The 20,929-nt window shown below is 41.4% G+C and overlaps 1 protein-coding gene across 1 annotated transcript in view; it reads left to right on the top strand.

Annotated features, from left to right (window-relative positions):
- Window positions 1-12,342, top strand: part of kcnq3 (potassium voltage-gated channel, KQT-like subfamily, member 3) — a gene marked incomplete at both ends in the record, with an annotated part of 100,122 nt that extends 87,780 nt beyond the window's left edge. The window contains 13 exons of the mRNA XM_084458003.1: window positions 260-386; window positions 1,060-1,232; window positions 2,229-2,402; window positions 2,912-3,022; window positions 3,298-3,393; window positions 4,050-4,144; window positions 4,959-4,985; window positions 7,606-7,808; window positions 9,216-9,330; window positions 10,461-10,592; window positions 10,833-10,928; window positions 11,089-11,173; window positions 11,530-12,342. Coding sequence (XP_084314129.1) covers window positions 260-386; window positions 1,060-1,232; window positions 2,229-2,402; window positions 2,912-3,022; window positions 3,298-3,393; window positions 4,050-4,144; window positions 4,959-4,985; window positions 7,606-7,808; window positions 9,216-9,330; window positions 10,461-10,592; window positions 10,833-10,928; window positions 11,089-11,173; window positions 11,530-12,342 — 2,247 coding nt within the window. The remainder of the gene's footprint in view (window positions 1-259; window positions 387-1,059; window positions 1,233-2,228; window positions 2,403-2,911; window positions 3,023-3,297; window positions 3,394-4,049; window positions 4,145-4,958; window positions 4,986-7,605; window positions 7,809-9,215; window positions 9,331-10,460; window positions 10,593-10,832; window positions 10,929-11,088; window positions 11,174-11,529) is intronic.
- Between the last annotated feature and the right edge of the window lie 8,587 nt (window positions 12,343-20,929).

The raw sequence follows: 20,929 nt of genomic DNA, 5'->3' as shown, positions 1-20,929 counted from the left end.
ATTTCATATCCTCACTCACCAGCTGCTTTGGACCCAGCCTTCGTTTCTAGCCAGCCTTAAGAATACATACAGTACAACGACTGATTTATGTATGCTGTATGCATATCTGTATTTTTATTTGACACTATTTGAAAATGAGTGTCGAGTACCCTGCCAGTAGTACCCATCAGGCAAATAGATATAGTACATAGATGAACTTGAATGAACATGAATGATACACTCACTTTTCTTTCTTTTTGGTGTTGTGCTATTTCTCCAGGAAACCTTCACCATCTTCATCTTCGGGGCGGAGTTCGGGCTGAGAATATGGGCGGCAGGCTGCTGCTGTCGGTACAAAGGATGGAGGGGGCGGCTCAAATTCGCCCGCAAGCCTTTGTGTATTTTAGGTAGGAGAGACGCAGGAACCGGCGTACCTGTCCTGTAACACTACTAAGACGAGCACTGGACTCAGCTCCATTCCAACATATACTACACATCCATTCCCAATGCTAAATATTGTGAAGTGTGATTAAATTAGGGGAATTCTTTCACTTGATGCTTCACCAAAAATGAGAAACATATGAATCTACAGAGCTTACAGTACATAGCAGTATCGATACCCACAATGCGAAAAGCAAAACAATATTAAAATGTGAAGTTCTCTCTCAAGGGCTGATCAGCCCCAAGCAATCTCTCAGCACTGCACTATCAGGGAAGCATTACCCTAACCTTAACCTTAACCCTCTTCCAAAAACATACTCAACGTTACAGAATACAGATAAGAACTTAACCCTTTTAACCCTGAAAATAAAGTGACAACATTTCGAATATTAATTGGATTTTCCCTATAATACTAGAAAGCGCAGTTTCTCAGCTTTCAGCAAGTGTTGGAGTGAGGAATTTTTTAGATTTGTTAGATTTAAAAAAAAATATGAATAAATATTTGTTAGATATTTTTAAAATGTTGCCGGTGACGTGGTCGTATTAAAAGTGTTAAGGAGACTGGTGGCCTCATCATTATCCAATCAGATGGCGATCTCACAGAAGCAGGCTGGTGTCAGTATCTCTGCTCTTTCCCAGACATCTTCGTGCTCATCGCCTCCGTGCCGGTGGTGGCGGTGCGTAACCAGGGCAACGTGCTGGCCACGTCGCTGCGCAGCCTCCGCTTCCTGCAGATCCTGCGCATGCTGAGGATGGACCGCCGCGGAGGCACCTGGAAGCTTCTAGGCTCCGCCATCTACGCTCACAGCAAGGTAGCGTGCCCCTGTTCACGCTCCCCCATCCAGACAGCAAGGTACCGCACCCCTGTTCACGCTCCCCATCCAGACAGCAAGGTACCGCGCCCCTGTTCACGCCCCCCATCCAAGGTACCGCACCCCTGTTCACGCCCCCCTCACCAGGCCGTACACGCAGCAAGGTACCACGCCCCCCCCCCCCCCGGGGCGCCCCGGTAGCTCAATGGGTTGGGTTAGCTTACCATGTAAAGGCTAGTCCTTTCTGCAGAGGCGTGGGTTCGAATCCGGCCCACGCCCTTTGCTGCATGTCTTTCCCTCTCTCTCTCCCACCTTTCCTGTCTGTCACCAACACAGTCCTGTCATAATAAAGCAGAAATGCCATAAAAAAAAAAATTTTTTTTAAAGTACCGCGCCCCTGTTCGCACCCCCCATCTGGGCCGTACTCACAGCAGAGCGCAGGTATGTTCAGTAAGTCCAATGACGTCAAGGTCAGGGGGCTGTTATAGAAAATGGACAAAGGCACGCACATCCAAAGGTTTCAAACTGGGTGCTAGACAGAAAAACTCATCAGGAAAAGTAGAGTCTGCACACCAGAAATATGCTCCCAGGATTTATAACTGACACCGAGGTGACGTTTCGGGCTACGAGCCTTACTTCAGACCTCAGGGGGCTGTTATACCCACCAGGGCCACTTCCTGTTCAATGTTCAGGTCTACGTAGGCATGGCAAGGTATCCAGTCCCCATGCACAGTGGGCCTAGCTATAGTCACACGATCAAAAGAATATTATGGAGTATCATTCCAAAATGTTCCTATTGTACAAGCTCAATTCATGCGCGTAGTTCCGCCTTACACAATGAAAACCATTAGAAACCATTAAAAGGTCATTACAAAGATGTTATAATGTTATTATAACAAAGATCATTATACACAGTGCAGTAGGCTTCCTGCAACAGAGATGTTGAACTCCACGTTATCTGTCAATCTCTTACCCTAACCTCTGATGTGTTTCCAGGAGTTGATCACCGCCTGGTACATCGGCTTCCTGTCCCTCATCCTGGCCTCCTTCCTGGTCTACCTGGTGGAGAAGGACGATGTCACGATGGACGTGTCCAACCCAGACAACCCCACCGCTCAGCCCAACCCCCAGGACTTTGACACGTATGCAGACGCTCTGTGGTGGGGCCTGGTATGTACCTCTTGCTAAGGAAAAATAGATAGTAATAATAATAATAATAATAATAATGATAATGCTAATATATTATGTATAATATTATATTATATTATAATATAATAATAATAATAATATATATTATAGAATGATAATATAAAATAATAATTATATATATATATATATATATATATATAATAATATAATTATTATTTTATATTATTATTATTATGGATGATTATAGCACATAGATGAGTATTAGATGAGTATTAACGTAGAATTATACAGTACATTATCTATTTTTAATATTTTATTATTATATTATATTATATATATATATAATATAATAATACAATAATAAAAAAGAGATAATGTACTGTACAATACTACATTAATACTCATCTAATACTCATCTATGTACTATAATCATCCAAACGTTGAATGCTTCCACACAACCCATCGATAGCATTCCACCCTAAATGAAGCCACGTTGTCAATGACTGACACATCATCTCTGATGTTTGTAGATCACATTGACCACCATTGGTTACGGGGACAAGACCCCCAAAACGTGGGCGGGGCGACTATTAGCCGGCACCTTCGCTCTCATCGGAGTGTCCTTCTTTGCTTTACCTGCAGTGAGTGGTGTTCTGTTCAGAGATCTGACTGCATGCGTGTGAAGGCACATTTCCTGTTTGGATTTCCAGTCTTTTGAAAAAAAAAATCCCCTTTCTTCTTTAGAGATTAGCTAAATGGGAATCCGATTCTCTCTCTCAGATCTACAGTATATGTGATGCAAAAAGTATTTTTCTCTGGCAACGTGTGGCTGATATACAGAGCATGTCTCAGTTGATTAATAATGTCTGTATAAGCGGTGGTGTCTGTAGTTGATACATGCTGTCTATTCCCGCAGGGCATCCTGGGCTCAGGCCTGGCTTTGAAGGTCCAGGAGCAGCACAGACAGAAGCACTTTGAGAAGCGCAGGCATCCAGCTGCTGGGCTCATTCAGGTGAGCTTTAGTGATGCCAAGCCATAGGCCTCGGTCACACTGTAGCACTAAGAAAAGGGGACTTCCGACATGCCCTTTTGCCATAATAACATACTCTAACCAGAAGTTGAACTATTTTCAATTTGAGCGCTGAAAAGGCATTTTGTGGCTGCTCAAAAAGGGGGAGCGCTACAGTGTAACCACTGCCGTAGGGTGTCACCATCTCTGAATTGACATCTCCACTTAGCCCTCAACTTTAACGTTTTATGACAGATTCAGATAAGATAGTTGAGAAACGATGCAAGTTTAAATTGTCAATGGCCATAGATCTAGGCTACAGCTCATTATTGTACAGTACATATAGTCTCTCATACAGTATCCATGGATTGTGGTTATTGACGGTCTATAATGAGTGGTCTTGAGAATATAGGATGGTGGGATTAAGTTGTGCTATTATTGATGGAAATGTCAGAGGTCTGAGGCCTGAGCCCTGTGGGACCCCTGTGATGTAGCACTATACAGTTAGGGCATACAACGCTGTTATTATATAGTGCTGAGTTGTTATTCCCTCAATTAATCACCAGCACACATGGAGATGTTAGGCGACTTCTGAGTTCTTCTGGTTAAGTCTTATTTTACTCGAAGTGTCAAATTAAGCATTATTTTTCTGCACGCAGTCTGCCTGGCGATATTATGCTACGAATCCAATCAGAGAAGACCTTATTGCCACATGGAGATTCTATGAGACGGTCATCTCACTCCCTTGTTTCAGGTAAGGATTTTAAGCCTCTGAAAAATGAAGCACAAACCATTATCCCATGACGTGGCACTTGTTATGTCTTTGTTTGATCTAGCTATTGTGCTAGCTCTCAATGTCACTCAACCATGTGGATGTTTCATATTGATTTTTCTCTTAATTTGTGGGTTCATATCATCACTATACTTTGTTCTTTATTTTCTGTTTCATTCTTTAGTTTGCATGATTAATATTATCCTGAATTGGAGACATTGGTTTCCACTGAAAACTGGATTTCCCGTGAAAAAAACAAGATGTTGTCTCGTCTGTGAGGTAACACAGATGTCCTCTGGTCCTACCTTCTTACTGTGTTTTCTTACAGTAGCAGCATCCCTAGAGAAAGGGTATAATTGCATACAGTACGTAAATCAGTAAAAATGTAAACTTTTGTCATATATAATCTTGACACTTTATGGATGACAGAGCAGGATGTTATCATGGATCATATAGCATTAACAGGACATATGTCAGATATATCAAATTGGTATTATACAATGTGTTTATAAGAACTTATCTCTTTTTTTCAGAGTCTTATGTAGGCAACTGCAAACTGGTGCAATAATCTGATAGAGCAGTTCTCTGTAAATGCATTTGTTTGTTGTTACTAACTCAATCTTTGTTTTTTCTTCTTTTTTTCTTTACTTGATTAGTAGTAATTCAAGGCGAATGATGTTGAAAGCTCCTATTTTTAGGGTCCATTTCACGTAATGCTGTGTATTTATAAAACCTGATGCAGATATCATGTCCTCTGCAGTTTGTTAATTCAATGCTTTTTCTCTCGTATCAAAAGGAAGGATCAATTGGAGGGCATAGCAAGGTAGGTCACCAGACTTCGATCTCTAAAAGCAATATATCACACACAGCCATGCCCTGAGTAGAGCATTTCTGTGGGCATTTTAATGAGCTCTTAGAGCTAAAAAGACTAATTAAGGACCCAAAATATCTTCTTTAAATAACGTATGATTTGAATTCACAACTCATGTAAATCTGCTGGCAAAGCCGTGGCTAATATGTGTTCCATGATATACGCTCTCACAAGTCTTGGTCTTAAATGAAGATGTCTTTCAAATTAGACATTTCATGACATTTAGGTTTCAAGTTTTATCTAGAAACCTATTATTAAGTCCATTAGTAAGGTTTTAATTTTGAATGACAGCTAGATCATCCACAGACTGGGATAGTTAAGAGTGGCAAGACGGTCTTGGGTTCTGTGAATTTCAAATGTATCGCACCATAGTGCCACGTCAAAATCATGAGAATTACCGATGCGGTTGATTTGTGATGAGGACTAATCTAGACTTAATGGGTGCTCAGATCTGTATGACTGTCTGACTAAATGACTCCTGTTTCAGGCCTTCAGTATGCTGTGAGAGACAGAAAGTGAGGGAGGGAGAGAGAGAGAGAGAGAGAGAGAGAGAGAGAGAGAGAGAGAGAGAGAGAGAAACAGCTTATTCAAAAGCCAAGGGAAAGTCAGAATCACTGTGAAAATGCCTAATGCATAATTTACTTATTTTAAAAATGCACATCCATCTACAGTATCATAATTTGCTCTAACGAGGCCTCAAAATAGACATCTTAGCCTCTTGGTCACACTCCTGCTCTTTCACTGATCTCTGTCACCATCCTGTTTGCGTGTCACCATGCTCTTTCTGTGGCCCTCCGCTGATGGACCCTCATTACTGGGCTAGCAGTCCATATGTTCTGCTCCAACGCCTTGGCCCTGACCACTAATCCATGTTCACCATTGAGGATTGAATTACTGCCCCTAAATGCTACTTGGCAGCCGCCCCAAAAGCCAAGCCCTGGGCACCTCTGCCAACTCTGAGACAAGGGAGGCAGGCAGAGAGAGAGAGAGAGAGAGAGAGAAGGAGAGAGAGAGAGAGAGAGAAAGGGAGAGAGAAAGAGAGAGAGAAAGAAAGAGAGAGAAAGAGAGAGCATGTTTCCAAGTACTCTGAAAGTACCTGGGGGTGGGAAATTAGTGGCCTGACATTATCGTGCCGGCTTTCAAAGACCAGACGGATGTAAGGTTGCTTTTTTTCAGTCCATGAGAGAAATAAAAGCGGTCTGTCTGCAGAAATAATGGATGATAAGTGAATAACAGAGAGGTTATCTGCCTCCTCTTATCAGTTTGTTTCTTCTGCTACATATCCTAGGGTTGGGAGTGGGTGAGGGAGGGGGATTATCTCAGCACTGTTACAGTCCACATGAGGTTGCAGTGAGAGAAATTACATCATAACTAAGAGACGTCGTTCTGAAGGTCGGCTTGTCTCAGAGGAGGGGTGGAGGGAGGGAGTCGGGGAGCTTTTTTGTTGTCGTTTATTGCAACCGTGCCGTAATCACATCTAATTTTCTCTCCTTTATCCTTTTGGAGGAGCGGTCAGAAAGAGAGTCTCTCTTCCCTTAGGGCCTCCCATTCTCCGGCCTCTCAGCGCTGTAATCGGCCGTCCCTTTTCTGCCCAAGGCGAGATAGAGGAGCATATTGTGTCTCCGCTGTGGGAGCAAAGTCGGGGAGAATGCTCCACGTTTCGGAGGTCTTGTTTTGATGTTGTCGACTCCGGTTACCTGCCCTCGAGGCACAGGAGTCTTATTTTACCCAGGGAGCTCAGCGAGCTGCTCTCTGCGCTGCCTAATATTGTCAGCGATTGGACAGTAAAGGGGTCCAATCTCCGGCAGCTCTTTAGAGTCGTCCTTATGGCTCGGTGCCGAAGCGCTGTTACTTTGAGGCAGTAGACTGTGAACGCTGTAGGCCTACTTCCGCCATGGAGGGAGTCTAAAGAAAGGGTGACTTGGCTGAGTGTCATGGGTTCTGTAGCCTAGAGCAACTGAGTTCGCTATTGTTGGCTTTTGGTGTGTTCGTGTTTGTGTTCATGCCAACTATAAAATAAAGTTGCGACAACCTTAACACAATACGAGGTGGTCTTCTGGTTCAAATGAAGATTCAACATGGGTGCAGTTGGGTTCGTTACAGGATCAAAGTTTATTGCGTCCTCTCCGCTAACAGGGTTTACAGCAAAGACTCTCTCTCCTCGCCCAGCTGACTCACGGAGTCCGAACTGATATGGACTGACACACAGACCCTTAGTCTGTCATGTTCTTAAATAATACTCTTCTGCGTCAACAGTGTTCTTGTTTATATATCAATAATAGATAGATGGGCTCAGGAGCCGCAATGTCTGCCCAAGTCTGGCCCAAAAATATAAGAAATGTGACCGGCCTTGTTAGTTATTACTTAGGTCACCATGTTTCTAAGTAACCCTAAATATCTCTATCAAATATCACCTAAATCCCACACCATCACTTTGGAAACAATCACATCGATTAATTGCCCCAGCAATTATTGTCAGCAAAACTTGAATGACAGTAAATGCAGACTATGCATGTAAAATCTGAAACAGATCTCTACATACTGTGTTGCTCTTTCTCTTTCGCCTTCGTAGCCAAAAGCTGAGTCTGCTGGAGCGGGTTCGCCTCCCCAGCGCCCGGCAGTCCATAGGAAGGGGTAAACCGCTGATGACAGGAAACCCGGACTCCATCGAAGAGAGCCCGTCCAAGGAGCCCAAACCCGCCGGCTTCAGCAACCGGGATCGCTTCCGCACCGCCTTCCGCATGAAGGCCTACGCCATGCGCCAGAGCTCCGAAGGTACAGAGAGCCTCCGCTAGCTTTGACTGACCCCAACCCCAATCCTAAAACATCCATATAACCCCAACCCAATCCTAAAACATCCATATAACCCCAACCCGATCCTAACACATCCATATAACCCCAACCCCTAGACATCCATATAACCCCGATCCTAACACATCCATATAACCCCAACCCGATCCTAACACATCCATATAACCCCAACCCCTAGACATCCATATAACCCCGATCCTAACACATCCATATAACCCCAACCTGATCCTAACACATCCATATAACCCCAACCCGATCCTAACACATCCATATAACCCCAACCCCAAGACATCCATATAACCCCAATCCTAAAACATCCATATAACCCCAACCCGATCCTAACACATCCATATAACCCCAACCCGATCCTAACACATCCATATAACCCCAACCCGATCCTAACACATCCATATAACCCCAACCCCAAGACATCTATATAACCCCGATCCTAACACATCCATATAACCCCAACACCGATCCTAACACATCCATATAACCCCAACCCCGATCCTAAAACATCCATATAACCCTAACACCGATCCTAACACATCCATATAACCCCAACCCTGATCCTAACACATCCATATAACCCCAACCCTAAAAAGGTGAAAAACTTTTTGCCCAAGCTGGGCCTACACACTTTCTTTCACGCATTCTGAAAGCACTGAGGTTCTTGTTGCTCGTGTCATACAGCAGGCATGACTTTGGTATACAGCAAGGAGACATGAAATGTCTTCAGATGGGGGGTTTTCTGAGCAAATATAATCAACACAACTGATCAATGTACAGCTCACAAGTTTAAAGACCGCAACCGACAACTGATTGCATTTAAAATAAGTTTACTGGAATGATGTTCAGAATTAATGGTTGACAATACTATGAATGAATGAGCTGAGTAGTGTATCCTGGCAGGAGACTCCTGCAGGTGTGTCAGATGAGTCCCTCAGATAATCAGCCGGGGCTCCCAGAGCTCAGCAGACCCCCGCATGGCTCCTGGATAGCTTATACAGTATAGGGGCTCCAGAGCAGAGGGGCAAACGCAGAGGAACAAGAGAGAACAGGTACCATAGAATAGATGACCGGTTATATCCAAGTCCAATATGTACTACTAGACTTGGTGACCTATAGCCTGTTACAGTATATCTAAGTCTAATATGTACTAGATATGATAAATCATGAGAATTAGCCTCTTATAAACTGCCAAATCCTGATGATGGCTGTATTAATAATCAGGAATACCATCAAATTCATAATGGCATTACAGACTTATTATATTATAGAGAGGTGCACATTTAATTGTCACATCGTGATACTTAAACTTGCTGCCTCCACGCCATTTTGAAGTGTTCATCTGAGGAAGTGACCCTGTAGTGTTTGTCCCCTCAGATGCGGGGGCCGTTCCAGACCCAGAGGAGAGGGGCTTCCCTGCAGACATCCTCCTGGAGGAAATGATCCCCACTTTGAAGCTGGTCATCAGGGCGGTCAGGTAAGCACTCTAGCCATAAAGCTACAGTTCAAGCTACAACATCAAAAGTTCAAGCGACTGTACAACTCCTGCAGGCATCCCCAGAACAAGCTTTGTAACCTTTTGACCCGGGTCAAATAACATGTCAAATACTTCCAAATACTTTCAGTATTTCCTAGGTGGGATAGCATTAGGGATGTCAATTTAACACATTAATTAGATCAATTAACTATGCAAAAATCAATGTGTTCAGTGCTCAAGTCATGCACAGTGTAAGAATGTCTGAGAGTTGGAAATACTAATTGATTGTTTGATGGATTGTTATCTCAAAGATAGTGCTACTCTGTTGATTGTTTTGTTAATACTGTATGACAAAACCAACAATGAAAAATGCACAGCTATAACTGGAACACAGTAGAAGGGATGACGTATACACACTGTTACATAGCCGGAGCAAGATGCCGCAGACCAAACCACATTGAATAAACATTGCAGCTGGAGTATGAGCCATCTCTGTTAGAAGAGCCATGCATAGCAGATAGTGGGAAAGGCTTTCTTTGTAAACACAAACACAGACTCATACATTGTTGAACCAATCTATAGACCACACCTTTGACATGGAGGAACCCAATCTTGCATGAATGCTGAGGAGATGAGTGATCAACACACCAGAGCACCCTGTGAATGCGTGTTTCCTTCCACACCATTATCTGCGTGTGAATAGAGTTCTGAATGGGACGATGTCTTCGGTAGGGTTTCGTTTCAAGATAAGTTCCTACTGTCAGAGGGCGATGCTTGTCTAGCGCCATGCAACTATGGGAAGGGTGTTGAGCTCAAGTCACCTAAAAGTGGTTTTGCTCTGTGTGAAGGGAACAAAGCACGTTTGAATGAGTTCTCAGATACAAATCAGTCTCTGGTAGTTGGTTTAAAGTCTCATCTGAATGTTGGATTCATGCAGGCGTAGCCGGGCCAAAACTGTAGTGGTTATGTAGCCTCTTTGGTGGTCGATCTCTTGTTATAGTTGGATGCATAACATTTAATTTCCCCCCTCAACAACATCGGTTCTGATTGGTTCTAGTAATGCTTGTGTAGTTTCTATAGATTTTGATTGGACAGTCTTGGTTGTAATTTAACTGACCTCTCCTTTACAGGATCATGAAGTTCCTCTTGAACAAAAAACGATTTAAGGAGACTTTGAGGCCTTATGATGTCAAGGATGTGATCGAGCAGTACTCTGCAGGTCACCTGGACATGCTCTGTAGAATCAAATACCTCCAGACAAGGTGAGCTGGGTTGGGTCAAGTCCACTTGATTTTATTGTATTTGAATTTCAAAGCGAATCCTTGAACATGAATGTGTGAATAAAATAAACAAATAGGTGGTTTCTCTAAAGTGTGGGACTCGCAAATAATGTATCTGATCTGCATGTCTAAACCCACTACTTTCTACCTGTGAACAACTTCAGTTGAACCACAGACAATTAGCGTTTTCACTCATGTTTCTCTGTGCTTTTTGCTTTTCAGAATAGACATGATCTTGGCCCCTGGACCACTTCTGACCCCCAAACACAAGAAGACCCAGAAAACACCCTTTGCCTATCCACTTCAACAGTCACCCAGGTCCAAGGACAACTGTCATTCTGGGCTAAACATCATCATCATTTTCATATTTTACAATGTCAAATTCAGTTCCCTTCCTGATCACTTACCCTATCGCAAAAGCACTGTGATGACATTATTTATGTTATGTACACTGAATTTACGTGTCATTGTGTTGCAGGAATGAGTCCGATCTAGCCAAAGCATCCATGCCAGATGCTGAAGACCAAAGCATGATGGGCAGATTTGTCAGAGTGGAGAGACAGGTAAAGAGCCATTTTGAAGGCTTGAAACCATTTTGATGAACGTTCATGGCATACTCATGAAGCAGTTTGCTGTGGCTAATGTGTTTTGTCCTCAATGACGATGGCCACTGAGAGCTTAATACTGTATATACAGAGCTCTTGTTCTCATCAATTTCAGTTTTAATAATTGCATGGTCGTTGTCAAGGTAAGTTTGACTCCTCTGACTCTACAGATGCTTAAATAAACTATCAGTTGCACATTATTGGACATTAAATAATTTTCTTGTGGTTGAGGTTAGAGGATAGTTAATTGTAAAGCGTTACTGGGGTGTACTGTAGTACAGGACCTAGCAGCCATTTTGTGTTTGTGTTTTCAGGTGGAGGACATGGAGAAGAAGCTGGACTTCCTGGTGGACATGCATATCCAGCACATTGAACACCTCCAGGTGGACTCCGCCGGCGCCGCCCACATGACCATGGAGCCCTGCCAGCCCGTGGGGGGAGACCCCGTCTGCGGCCCGGGCGGGAAGGAGAGCCGGGGCTACGTGGAGATCCGCCAGGTCTTCCTCAACTACAGCGAGACCTGCCCTCACATGTCCTACCAGGTGCCCGTGAGCAAGGTCATGCCTTACTACAGCTACCACAAGGGCTCCGGCGCCACCGGAGGGAGACGGGGGGGAGGATGGCTGGGTCTGCCCGGGGGCGGCTGCACACCCCTGGACGACCGACAACCTCCACCCCCTCCCCACCACCCAGCCCCCGTTCCCACCTACACAGAGCGGCCTACTGTTCTTCCCATAAACTCCATACAAGACTTCCAGATGGTTGGGCAGGGCGAGGGGGACCAGTCGCCCCACAACTCCTACAAAGAGCACCTCTCGCTGGGGTTGGGGAGGACCACGGGGCGGGGAGGGGACACGCCGCTCTCCATGCTGTCGGTGAACCACGAGGAGCTGGAGCGCTCTCCCAGCGGGTTCAGCATATCAGGGGAGCGGGAGGGGGGGGAGGAGCCCGACGCGGGGGCCGCGGAGGAGGTGGGGGGCTCCAACTGGCTGCAGGAGAGACGTTACCTGGCGGAGGGGGAGACCGACACGGACTCGGACCCCTTCACACCAAGCGGGGGGGGGGCACTCCCACAGTCCTCCACAGGGGAGGGCTTTCCTGAATCAGTTTGGAACACGGCTCCCTGAACCCAACTCCTCACTCATACAAACCCCGAAAGCAACTTGATTGAGTTCAAAGCCTCATGCTTCTAAACTCAAGACAGTTTGGGTAAATCCTGACTTAAGCCGGGACAAAACCTGGACGAACTCAGTTTTTCTCACCCAAGAGCTTAGATAGACCGTGTCATTTTCACCAACACTCCTGCTTACTGTACACTCACCCAATCCCATGACCCAGAGTGCTCCAAGGCTTCAAGACTGCTTATGTAGACAAGACAGTTTGTATAGAAAACACTTTGTACAGTTCACTCATCGCAAATTTAGCTGAGATGAAAGAACATATTATGTTATCATTAATACAACTATATATACACCCAAAGCTTTATCGCTGCAAAGCAAACCGCACTGCATGTACCGCATGCGATTTTTAGTGGTAGAAAGACACTGCAAAGTTCAGGTATCAGGATAAAGAAAAATAGTTTGAATGGATACTTATGAATGCTATGCCATTTTGTAACTTATTTTTTTCATACAAATACATGTTCATCTTTTTGCATGGTTTGCATGACGATGCACCATTTACAGATGGTAGAGATTGATATTTTGAACCAAAAGTCTCCTGTCTCATTGTTTTGTAAGCGTTGCTTATTACCGTATACTGTATATGAGTTGGGAAAACAGAAAACAGTGACAAGCCAGAGAGAAATGGCACATTTCTGTTTGTTTAGCCAATTTTTTTATGTATGGTTTCCTGAGTAACATACAATAATCTTGGAGATGTAGTTTTGTTGTTTTATTTTCATTTCATTTTATACTGTACTTTCTTTTGCTCTTAGCTGCATTACATACTGTATCAAATGTGTCACACCAGTTGATGTTTTACACACTAGTTATTGTATCTAGAACAAATCCATAATTGGTTTTAGTGTCTGATGTGTTCAGGATTAAGAAACACTTGTGCTTATACATGTAGGTTATAGATGGGTACAGTAAGTTACCTTCTGAATTGGTATAGGGAATGGGATTTTAATACAAACCTAGACATGTTGTACAAGCCATATGGATGGGCTTTGGGTTAGTCCAAACATCCCAGACAATTCATACAGCGCTGTGATGAGGCATTGTACAACAGAAACGTTGTTTTATGGCTGCAATGTCATGACAAATTGAGCTAAACATTATATTTGTAATGTTACAACATTGCAGTATGTCACTTTTTTTAATGCCCTTTTTTTAATGCCCAAAGAGGCTGAATGTCAGTTAGCATTATGGCTGATTTGGTATGTGACTTAAAAAGCTATATAATATGATTACTAGATTTGAAAGAAATGCAGAAAATCTGTTTAATTTAAAAATATATATATTTACCATTTTTGCCCTATAGGACATTGGTGACAATTTATTCACTGTAATACTGTATCTGAAAACAACAATATTCTTAATATGTATAAATTGAGTGAAACAACACATCTGGCATGTACAACAGAGGTGACGTCTCTCTGAAAATAGAAGAATATATACATTTTTGAAATGTCCTCTGTAATTATCAAGATTACATTTTAATGTACAATTACATTTTAATTATTACTGAATTAGAACTGCAAGTGGTACAGTAGCACTTTATAATAAGGTCCTCTTATTAAGCATTAGTTAATAGGTAATAAGGTCCTTATAATATACTTATTAACAATGTGTTAATAAGACATTTATAAGTGTTAATAATAGCATTACAAAATATTCTTATTAGATTATAAGACATGCATAAGAAACTTAATAGTTTATAAACTGCTTAAGAATGTTAATAAAAGCCTAGGGGATCAATAAAGTATCTACTATCTATCTATTATATTAATATTTATACAAGACTTGTTAGTTTATAAACTGCTTAAGAACAGTAATAAAAGCCTTTTTCGTGTCTTATACATACTTATTAGCCATTAATTATGCACTTATTATGCTCATTTCTAGGCATTTTGCTGCTATCAGATCTTAAGTGAGAACAGTGCCTTGTTATGGTTAATAAACCCTTTATTTTACACTTGTGACCGATTTCAACTCATCTGTGTTGTGTATTTTTATTGCACAGGGGTGGATTTGAACCCAGCCAGACAGTTATGCCATCGACAAGCTAGCTATTTAGTGATGCAGCAGACGAGCCATCCATAATAAAGGCTTAATAAGGCACTGAAAATGCATAGTAAAGTGCATAGTAAGTGCATAATAAAGGGTGTATAACCTTAATAAAGCACTGTTCTTAATTTAGATCCAGTAGCTGCAAAATGCATAGTAACGTGCACAATTCATGGTTAATAAGTTTGTATTAGACACTAATAAAGTTTTAATCAAAAATTTTAAGCAGTTTGTAAACTGTTATCAAGTCTCTAATAAATGTCTTATAATCTAACAATAAATATATGTATAATGTTATTAACACTTATACATGTCTTATTAACACACATTAATGTTAATAAGCATCTTACTGCATAATGACCTCATCTATTAACTCATGTTTAATGTGAGGATCTTAATATAAAGTGTTACCCAGCAAGGGTACTATGGGCAGAACAAACTGTGGTGGTCAGGATGCAACGTTAACATCACATTTCACTGCATACTGTACATGTACAATACACATAATTCAAGTTTCTTCTAGTAAAGAGAGATTTAATGTGATACACAACCTGTTGCCATGTTTCATAGAGCTCAAACACAGGTAGAAAATATATAATGTAGCCTACACCTGTGTGATACATTCATGGTCTGCTTAGGGATCCTTAAGGTAGACCATCCGTAAACATTTTTAACATTATTTGAACTTTCAAGTAATACATTCCTCTTTTGAAATATATTTTAAGAAAATCTGTAGTACATGAATAATGAATATGCCTATTTCCTATGAGGTATAAATGGTAATAGTTAAAAACAAAGTAAAGTAAACCTTGAAATAAAGTGATACTAAAAATGTAGGGATCATTAATCTATCTAAGCCATTTCTCAATTGGTTAAAATGCCATGCCACGTCATTCTGACAAGGTCTATTAATTTCTAGGTAATGTATTACACTCTGACACATGCAAGTGTATTAATACTAGCATCTATTACACTGCAAAGATGTTATACACTTTTAAAAAGTTTAGGTTTTTAGAATCATTATCTTTATTGTGCCTTTGAGACATGCAGTCGACAGGATCTGTAAGTCTCCAGTTATTACTTTGACACAAATGACACCAAGACATCCCTAACCACCTGTGAACGTTCATGTCATACATTTCATGTCATTCAGTTCTTATTATTCTCGATGGATACTTTGTTTAGTTTTTCATTTGAATACCGTTATAATTGATGGATTCAATTCAAAGTTCTCACTGTTAACATTAGCTAGCAAAACAGGTTTGAGATGGTAGCATTAATAAGCAGTGGAGATGTCCCGTACCACAGTTAAATATTACATCCACCAAAGACTGCTTATTCATGTTGGTTTTACGGTATGTATTAGCTACAACACCACCCGCTTAATGCAGCTTCATGCACTCTGAATCTTTAATGGCATGCCTTTCATTAAAGTCTTAATCTGTGATGTGCAAAACAATGCCACAGAGCCCCAGCTAGCTAGCTGTGCGTTAGCCTTGTTTACTGACTGTAGTGGTGCCAGTACTACTCTCAGTAGTGTGTTCACTCTCAGAGCTGGCTAGCCGGGGCTCGGTGGAGCTGTTTCACACATCGTGGTCTGAGCTGAATGTAGATCATTGAATATATCTTTCTTTTTTCTTCCTTCTGACTTTTAAATATTTTAAGGTCTAAAATAAGACTGACATCAAACAGGAAAATTACAATAGATATTCAGTATAAAATACTTGATTTCAGCTGAGAAGTATATGGATTTATATTTGCACATTAACATCATAGTAGAATAGGGTCTTCCAAGACATTAATTTGGAGGTAATCTTAATAAACTTTGCATTATAATGTCAAAGTGAATTGAGACAATGTAATGTAATGTCTGAGTGTTTCAACCTCTCACATGCAGCGTCCAGTGGAACGAACCTATACATGGACACTCGGTTTTTTGTTGGTTATATAGAATTCAAATCAAAGTTATGCTTTTTTGGGGAAATTGCAATGGGTTTGTCAAAGACAATGTCTGTCCAGAAATCAATTTACCAACTTTTGGCATTGGCAATTGTTACCTAATAGTAACCCTTTAACTTTAATTTGACAATCAGTGGTTTGTTATTTTCAGCCTCAGCGTTCACTTTTACATGAATGATACACTAGTTTGTCCTGGAAATCAAAGCAAGCGCCTGCTTATAAATTGTTTTATAAAAGGCTTATACTGTAAGAGTTAATTCCAAATCAGATGTCCCAGGTAGATTAACCATACATGGTTCATAATTAGCATGGTTATCAAGTTAGGCTGTCTAGGAAGAGCTACAGTACCAATAGAGCATAACACCTTCATTAGTGCGGACATTAAGACATTACATTAAAATACTGTTAACTCATCTGCACTTCCTCTTAATTGCCTCTTCACTTTGACATTGTAAACACTGCATTCTGCCCCTTTGATCTAAAAAAAAAATACTATTATGGAAGCCAATAAGTCCTCATGCCAAAATGCGCACTCATTCCAACTGTAGAACTCATGTTTGAACTTTGCCCTTTTATGAAACTCTATTTTACCATGTCGACCTGTCTCCATGTACATCCTACACTTCCATAAGAACAGGAGCACTTTATTTACTTTATTTACTTACAGAAATTACCAACACATACTGTAAGTGACTCTAAGAGGGCAGTTGCGCTTGCTGTGATGTTACTGTAGTTTTGCGATCAGATTTGATTATTAGTCATATACTGTATACTGTAAATGCATACCAAGCAATGCACTAATGTATACATTCTGGATAACCTGTAATTATGGACATACGACTGCTATGAATTATTTGTGCCTTGCCCTACTGTACAAGTTCTCAGTGTAACACCACTTTTTTCTGGTCTCACTTTACTTAAAGTTGCTGTTCAATAGCGTCATACATCTGCCATACTTATGGCGTGACGTCTAAATGTCACATGACTGGCTAAAGATGACCAACACAGACTAAGAACAAGCATGATATAACCGAGAGAATGAAACTTGTTCCAAAGTGCAATTATGTGCTTTGGGTTGGACAGCAACATTGTTATGACAGTTATGTAGCCATTTAACAGCAACTTAATTGAAGGGAAAACATGTTATTGTTTTACCTGTACCCTGTTCTCAGATATTATGTAAGATAAATTGAACAACTAATAACACTTTTATCATAAGTTGACATGAATTACTAAATACTGTAACTACCTACCATAGTAATATCTGTAGTAACAACATTATAGTTACAGTACTGTACATACTTGTACTTGCATACATACATACATACATACATACATACATACATACATACATACATACATACATACATACATACATACATACATACATACATACGTCTTAGCCTGACACTCTGAACTCTGAAATGCATTTCCATTTCACTTCATTATTCAGTCTTTCCGAGATGGGTGTGGCTGAAGAGGGAGTCCTCAGCGATTAGTTCATCCCTTAATCAATCACGTAATCTGAAATCACATTCAAAGGATGCTGATATTGCTCTGGACTAGAGCCTTTCCAGACCCTGGATTGAATTTTGAAAATTCAGTTGGAGCCAGGCTAGGAATGTTTGTAATTACATGGTATTAGGTTTTAGTGGCCTACTCAGGTTATTACACTGGTGGAGCAAAGTGTTGATGAGAGGGCTTGCCAGGGGTATGTGGATGTGGCAGAAGGGCAAATGAAGGTTTTGTCACCAAAACAACATCAATATGATATACCCCAGGAGAGCCTCGCACCTCATACCTTGTTCCACTTGTGTAATAACCTACAGTATACCGCTTAAGTGTTATATAACATGTCATGCTATTACAATGTTGTTACTACATATATTAATATGAACATGTCGTTACATAGTATTTCATTTAATATTAAGGTAAAGTGTTATCAATTTTACACTAGTGGCCTTCAGAGCTAGTTTCTTTTCTCATTCTAGTTTAAAAAAAAGTACTTGTCATTTATATTGTAATTTAAACTAGACCACTTTTACTATTTTAGTTTAATGATACAATATGCAAATGGTTACTTGATTTTCTTATGTTTTTGTCTTTAAATTGCACCAGTTATTAATAAAGAGACATTCAAAATAAGAATGATTGGATTTTCTATCAACTGTAGATCTAGCAGTCTATGTACACTGCCTTATTATCATTGAGAAGTGAAGGACTTGATGGTCCATAGTACTTTGTGTAATACTTTGAACTGTAAAAAGGTAGTTTGTATTACATAGTTGATAGTAGTTTGTATAACATACTTTACAGACATACAGAGTTGACAGTACTCTGTATCACGGCTAAACATGTAATCGACGAGTAGAGGCACTTGTGTGAAACGACTCAGTATCACGGATTAGCCCTGCATAAATGTAGACTGCACACGTTTTTAAACGTGAAATAGAACCGTTGCTTAAACGTGTGCCAGTGGTCCACATACCATGCATGCGTGGAGGCGCTCGGGAAGTGAGCATTGAGCAATTCCCCTGCATGCCCACGCGCCTCCGGATGTGCGTGCCCGCGCAGGGGTATTGCGATATGCGGAGCGTGCCCACTAAGCGCCGTCCGAGTAGCTCCACTCCTGGGTCCAGTTTCATAAATTAGCCTGATCCCTGTGTCCACGTCTAACCCCTGTGAAGTGGATGGTGCTTGTGTACACTGTGAATTGCTAGCTGGTTAGCTCGTATTCTAACGCTAGCTAATGTTAGGATGCTAGCTAGCTAGCGAGCTAATGCTAATGCTAACTAATGCGAACAGTAGCTATAAGAATAGTAAGAATGTGAGCTAGTTCGCTAGCTAGTGTAGCGGTTTAGGAGCTTAGAGCTCTGTGGAAATCTCACTATGACTACTGTAGGTATGATCAATGATTATACCGCGGTTATCACAAATATGAAGGAAAATGGATTTAATATATTAAATCAACTCGTATATGAGGCACCACTCTGTTATTGGACAGAGAAACAGATCACCTTCATCAATAGTCTAATTTATCTATCAATCTCAGTCTGCAGGAGGAGGTCTTGACTCAATCAAGTGACCTTAGATACTGTGATGATGACGCTCGGACGTGGTCAAAAGTTAATATTTATTGAAGTTATACTAATCAGTTATCAAAATAATATTATAACACAATTCAATAATAGATGGAAAAACACGTGACAATATGAAAACAGAAGAAATGAAAATAATGATGTCCTGGATTATCACAGCCTACCCTAAATCTTCTAATCTTAAATAACACTTTGGCATCACAACACAATCATTGGAGACTACTGGATACAACCGTAGTAGCGGTGTGTATGAAAGCGCGGTGTCCGGAGGTGTTGGCCGGTTGGCTCGAAGAATGGAGGCACTTGACTGATGGTCGCTCGGTGCGATGCAGGGGGCAGCGCACCTGCGCCCCCGTTGAAACAGTGATGGTAGCGCCACTGCGCAAACGTTGGTGTTCGCAGAGTTTAAAGTTCAGTTTCAGAGTTCACAAGTTGCAAATGTCTCATTCACTCGCTAGAGGTGGATCGTTTGAAGAGTTTGTGGAAATTCCTAAGATCCTGTGTCGACTTCACTTCAGATATCTTAGCTAACAGTTCATCATTCCACGGATACAGGCTGATTTTCACCAGCCAGGCACAAAGCTGGATCCGGGTCACGTGTTACTTGGAGAAACATGTACCCTGGCAGTTGAGGGTTACAAGAGAAATCACGAGAGGACGAGAGAACGACTTCCTGTCTGACCCCCTATTTAAGTAGCAGAGATATGAGGTGTGTCCTGTTGGCATAGACAGCCACCGATTGGATCACCCAGTGACCCCCGCTCTCATCGTAAAACGGGGGAGCTAACTGGGCAAGCTGAGCTCAGGGGTCTAGAAATCATCACATATCCTTGTTATGGTTTCAACATTGCATAAGTAATTAATGTAATGAAATTACATTTCAACAACATGCATAATCAACTGATTCATGATTTTAGCTTAAGATGGATTCCGAACATGGCTATACAGATTTAGCAGAATAGAATCCATTATTTGTAACACAGTAACACTTGGATACAAATACAATGCATCAACACAATAACTTTGTTCCCAGGGCTTATTCACGTGGTGTTTGCATCACATGGTTGGGATAAAGAAATGTCACTTTATTACAGAAAAACAAGACAAAGGAAGTCCTTTCTTTGTCTCACTGTGAGAGTGGCTGCATTGGAATGTGACCTGGCCTGTCGCGGGGGCATGGGGGAGAACAGAATGTGTTTCTGAGGGTCTCTTATCAGGAGCCCCCACTTCCAGTGAGTGAGATTTGTCTCACAATAGTCAGTAGAACTGTTCGTCATGTCCTACTCCACTACACTAGTAGTGTTGTCTGTTAGTTGCTAGTTAAACAGTGTTGTTGTTTGCTTGTGTTGCTAGCTAGTTTTGCACTCGGTGTTGTCACACCAAAGTTGTTTGCCCCACCCAACCCACTCTCCGAAGTGCTCGCAAAT

This window comes from Borostomias antarcticus (genome assembly GCF_949987555.1).
Source record: "Borostomias antarcticus genome assembly, chromosome: 24".
Lineage (NCBI taxonomy): Eukaryota > Metazoa > Chordata > Actinopteri > Stomiiformes > Stomiidae > Borostomias > Borostomias antarcticus.
Note: the sequence above shows the minus strand (reverse complement) of the source record. Positions and strands in the feature narration are given on the sequence as shown.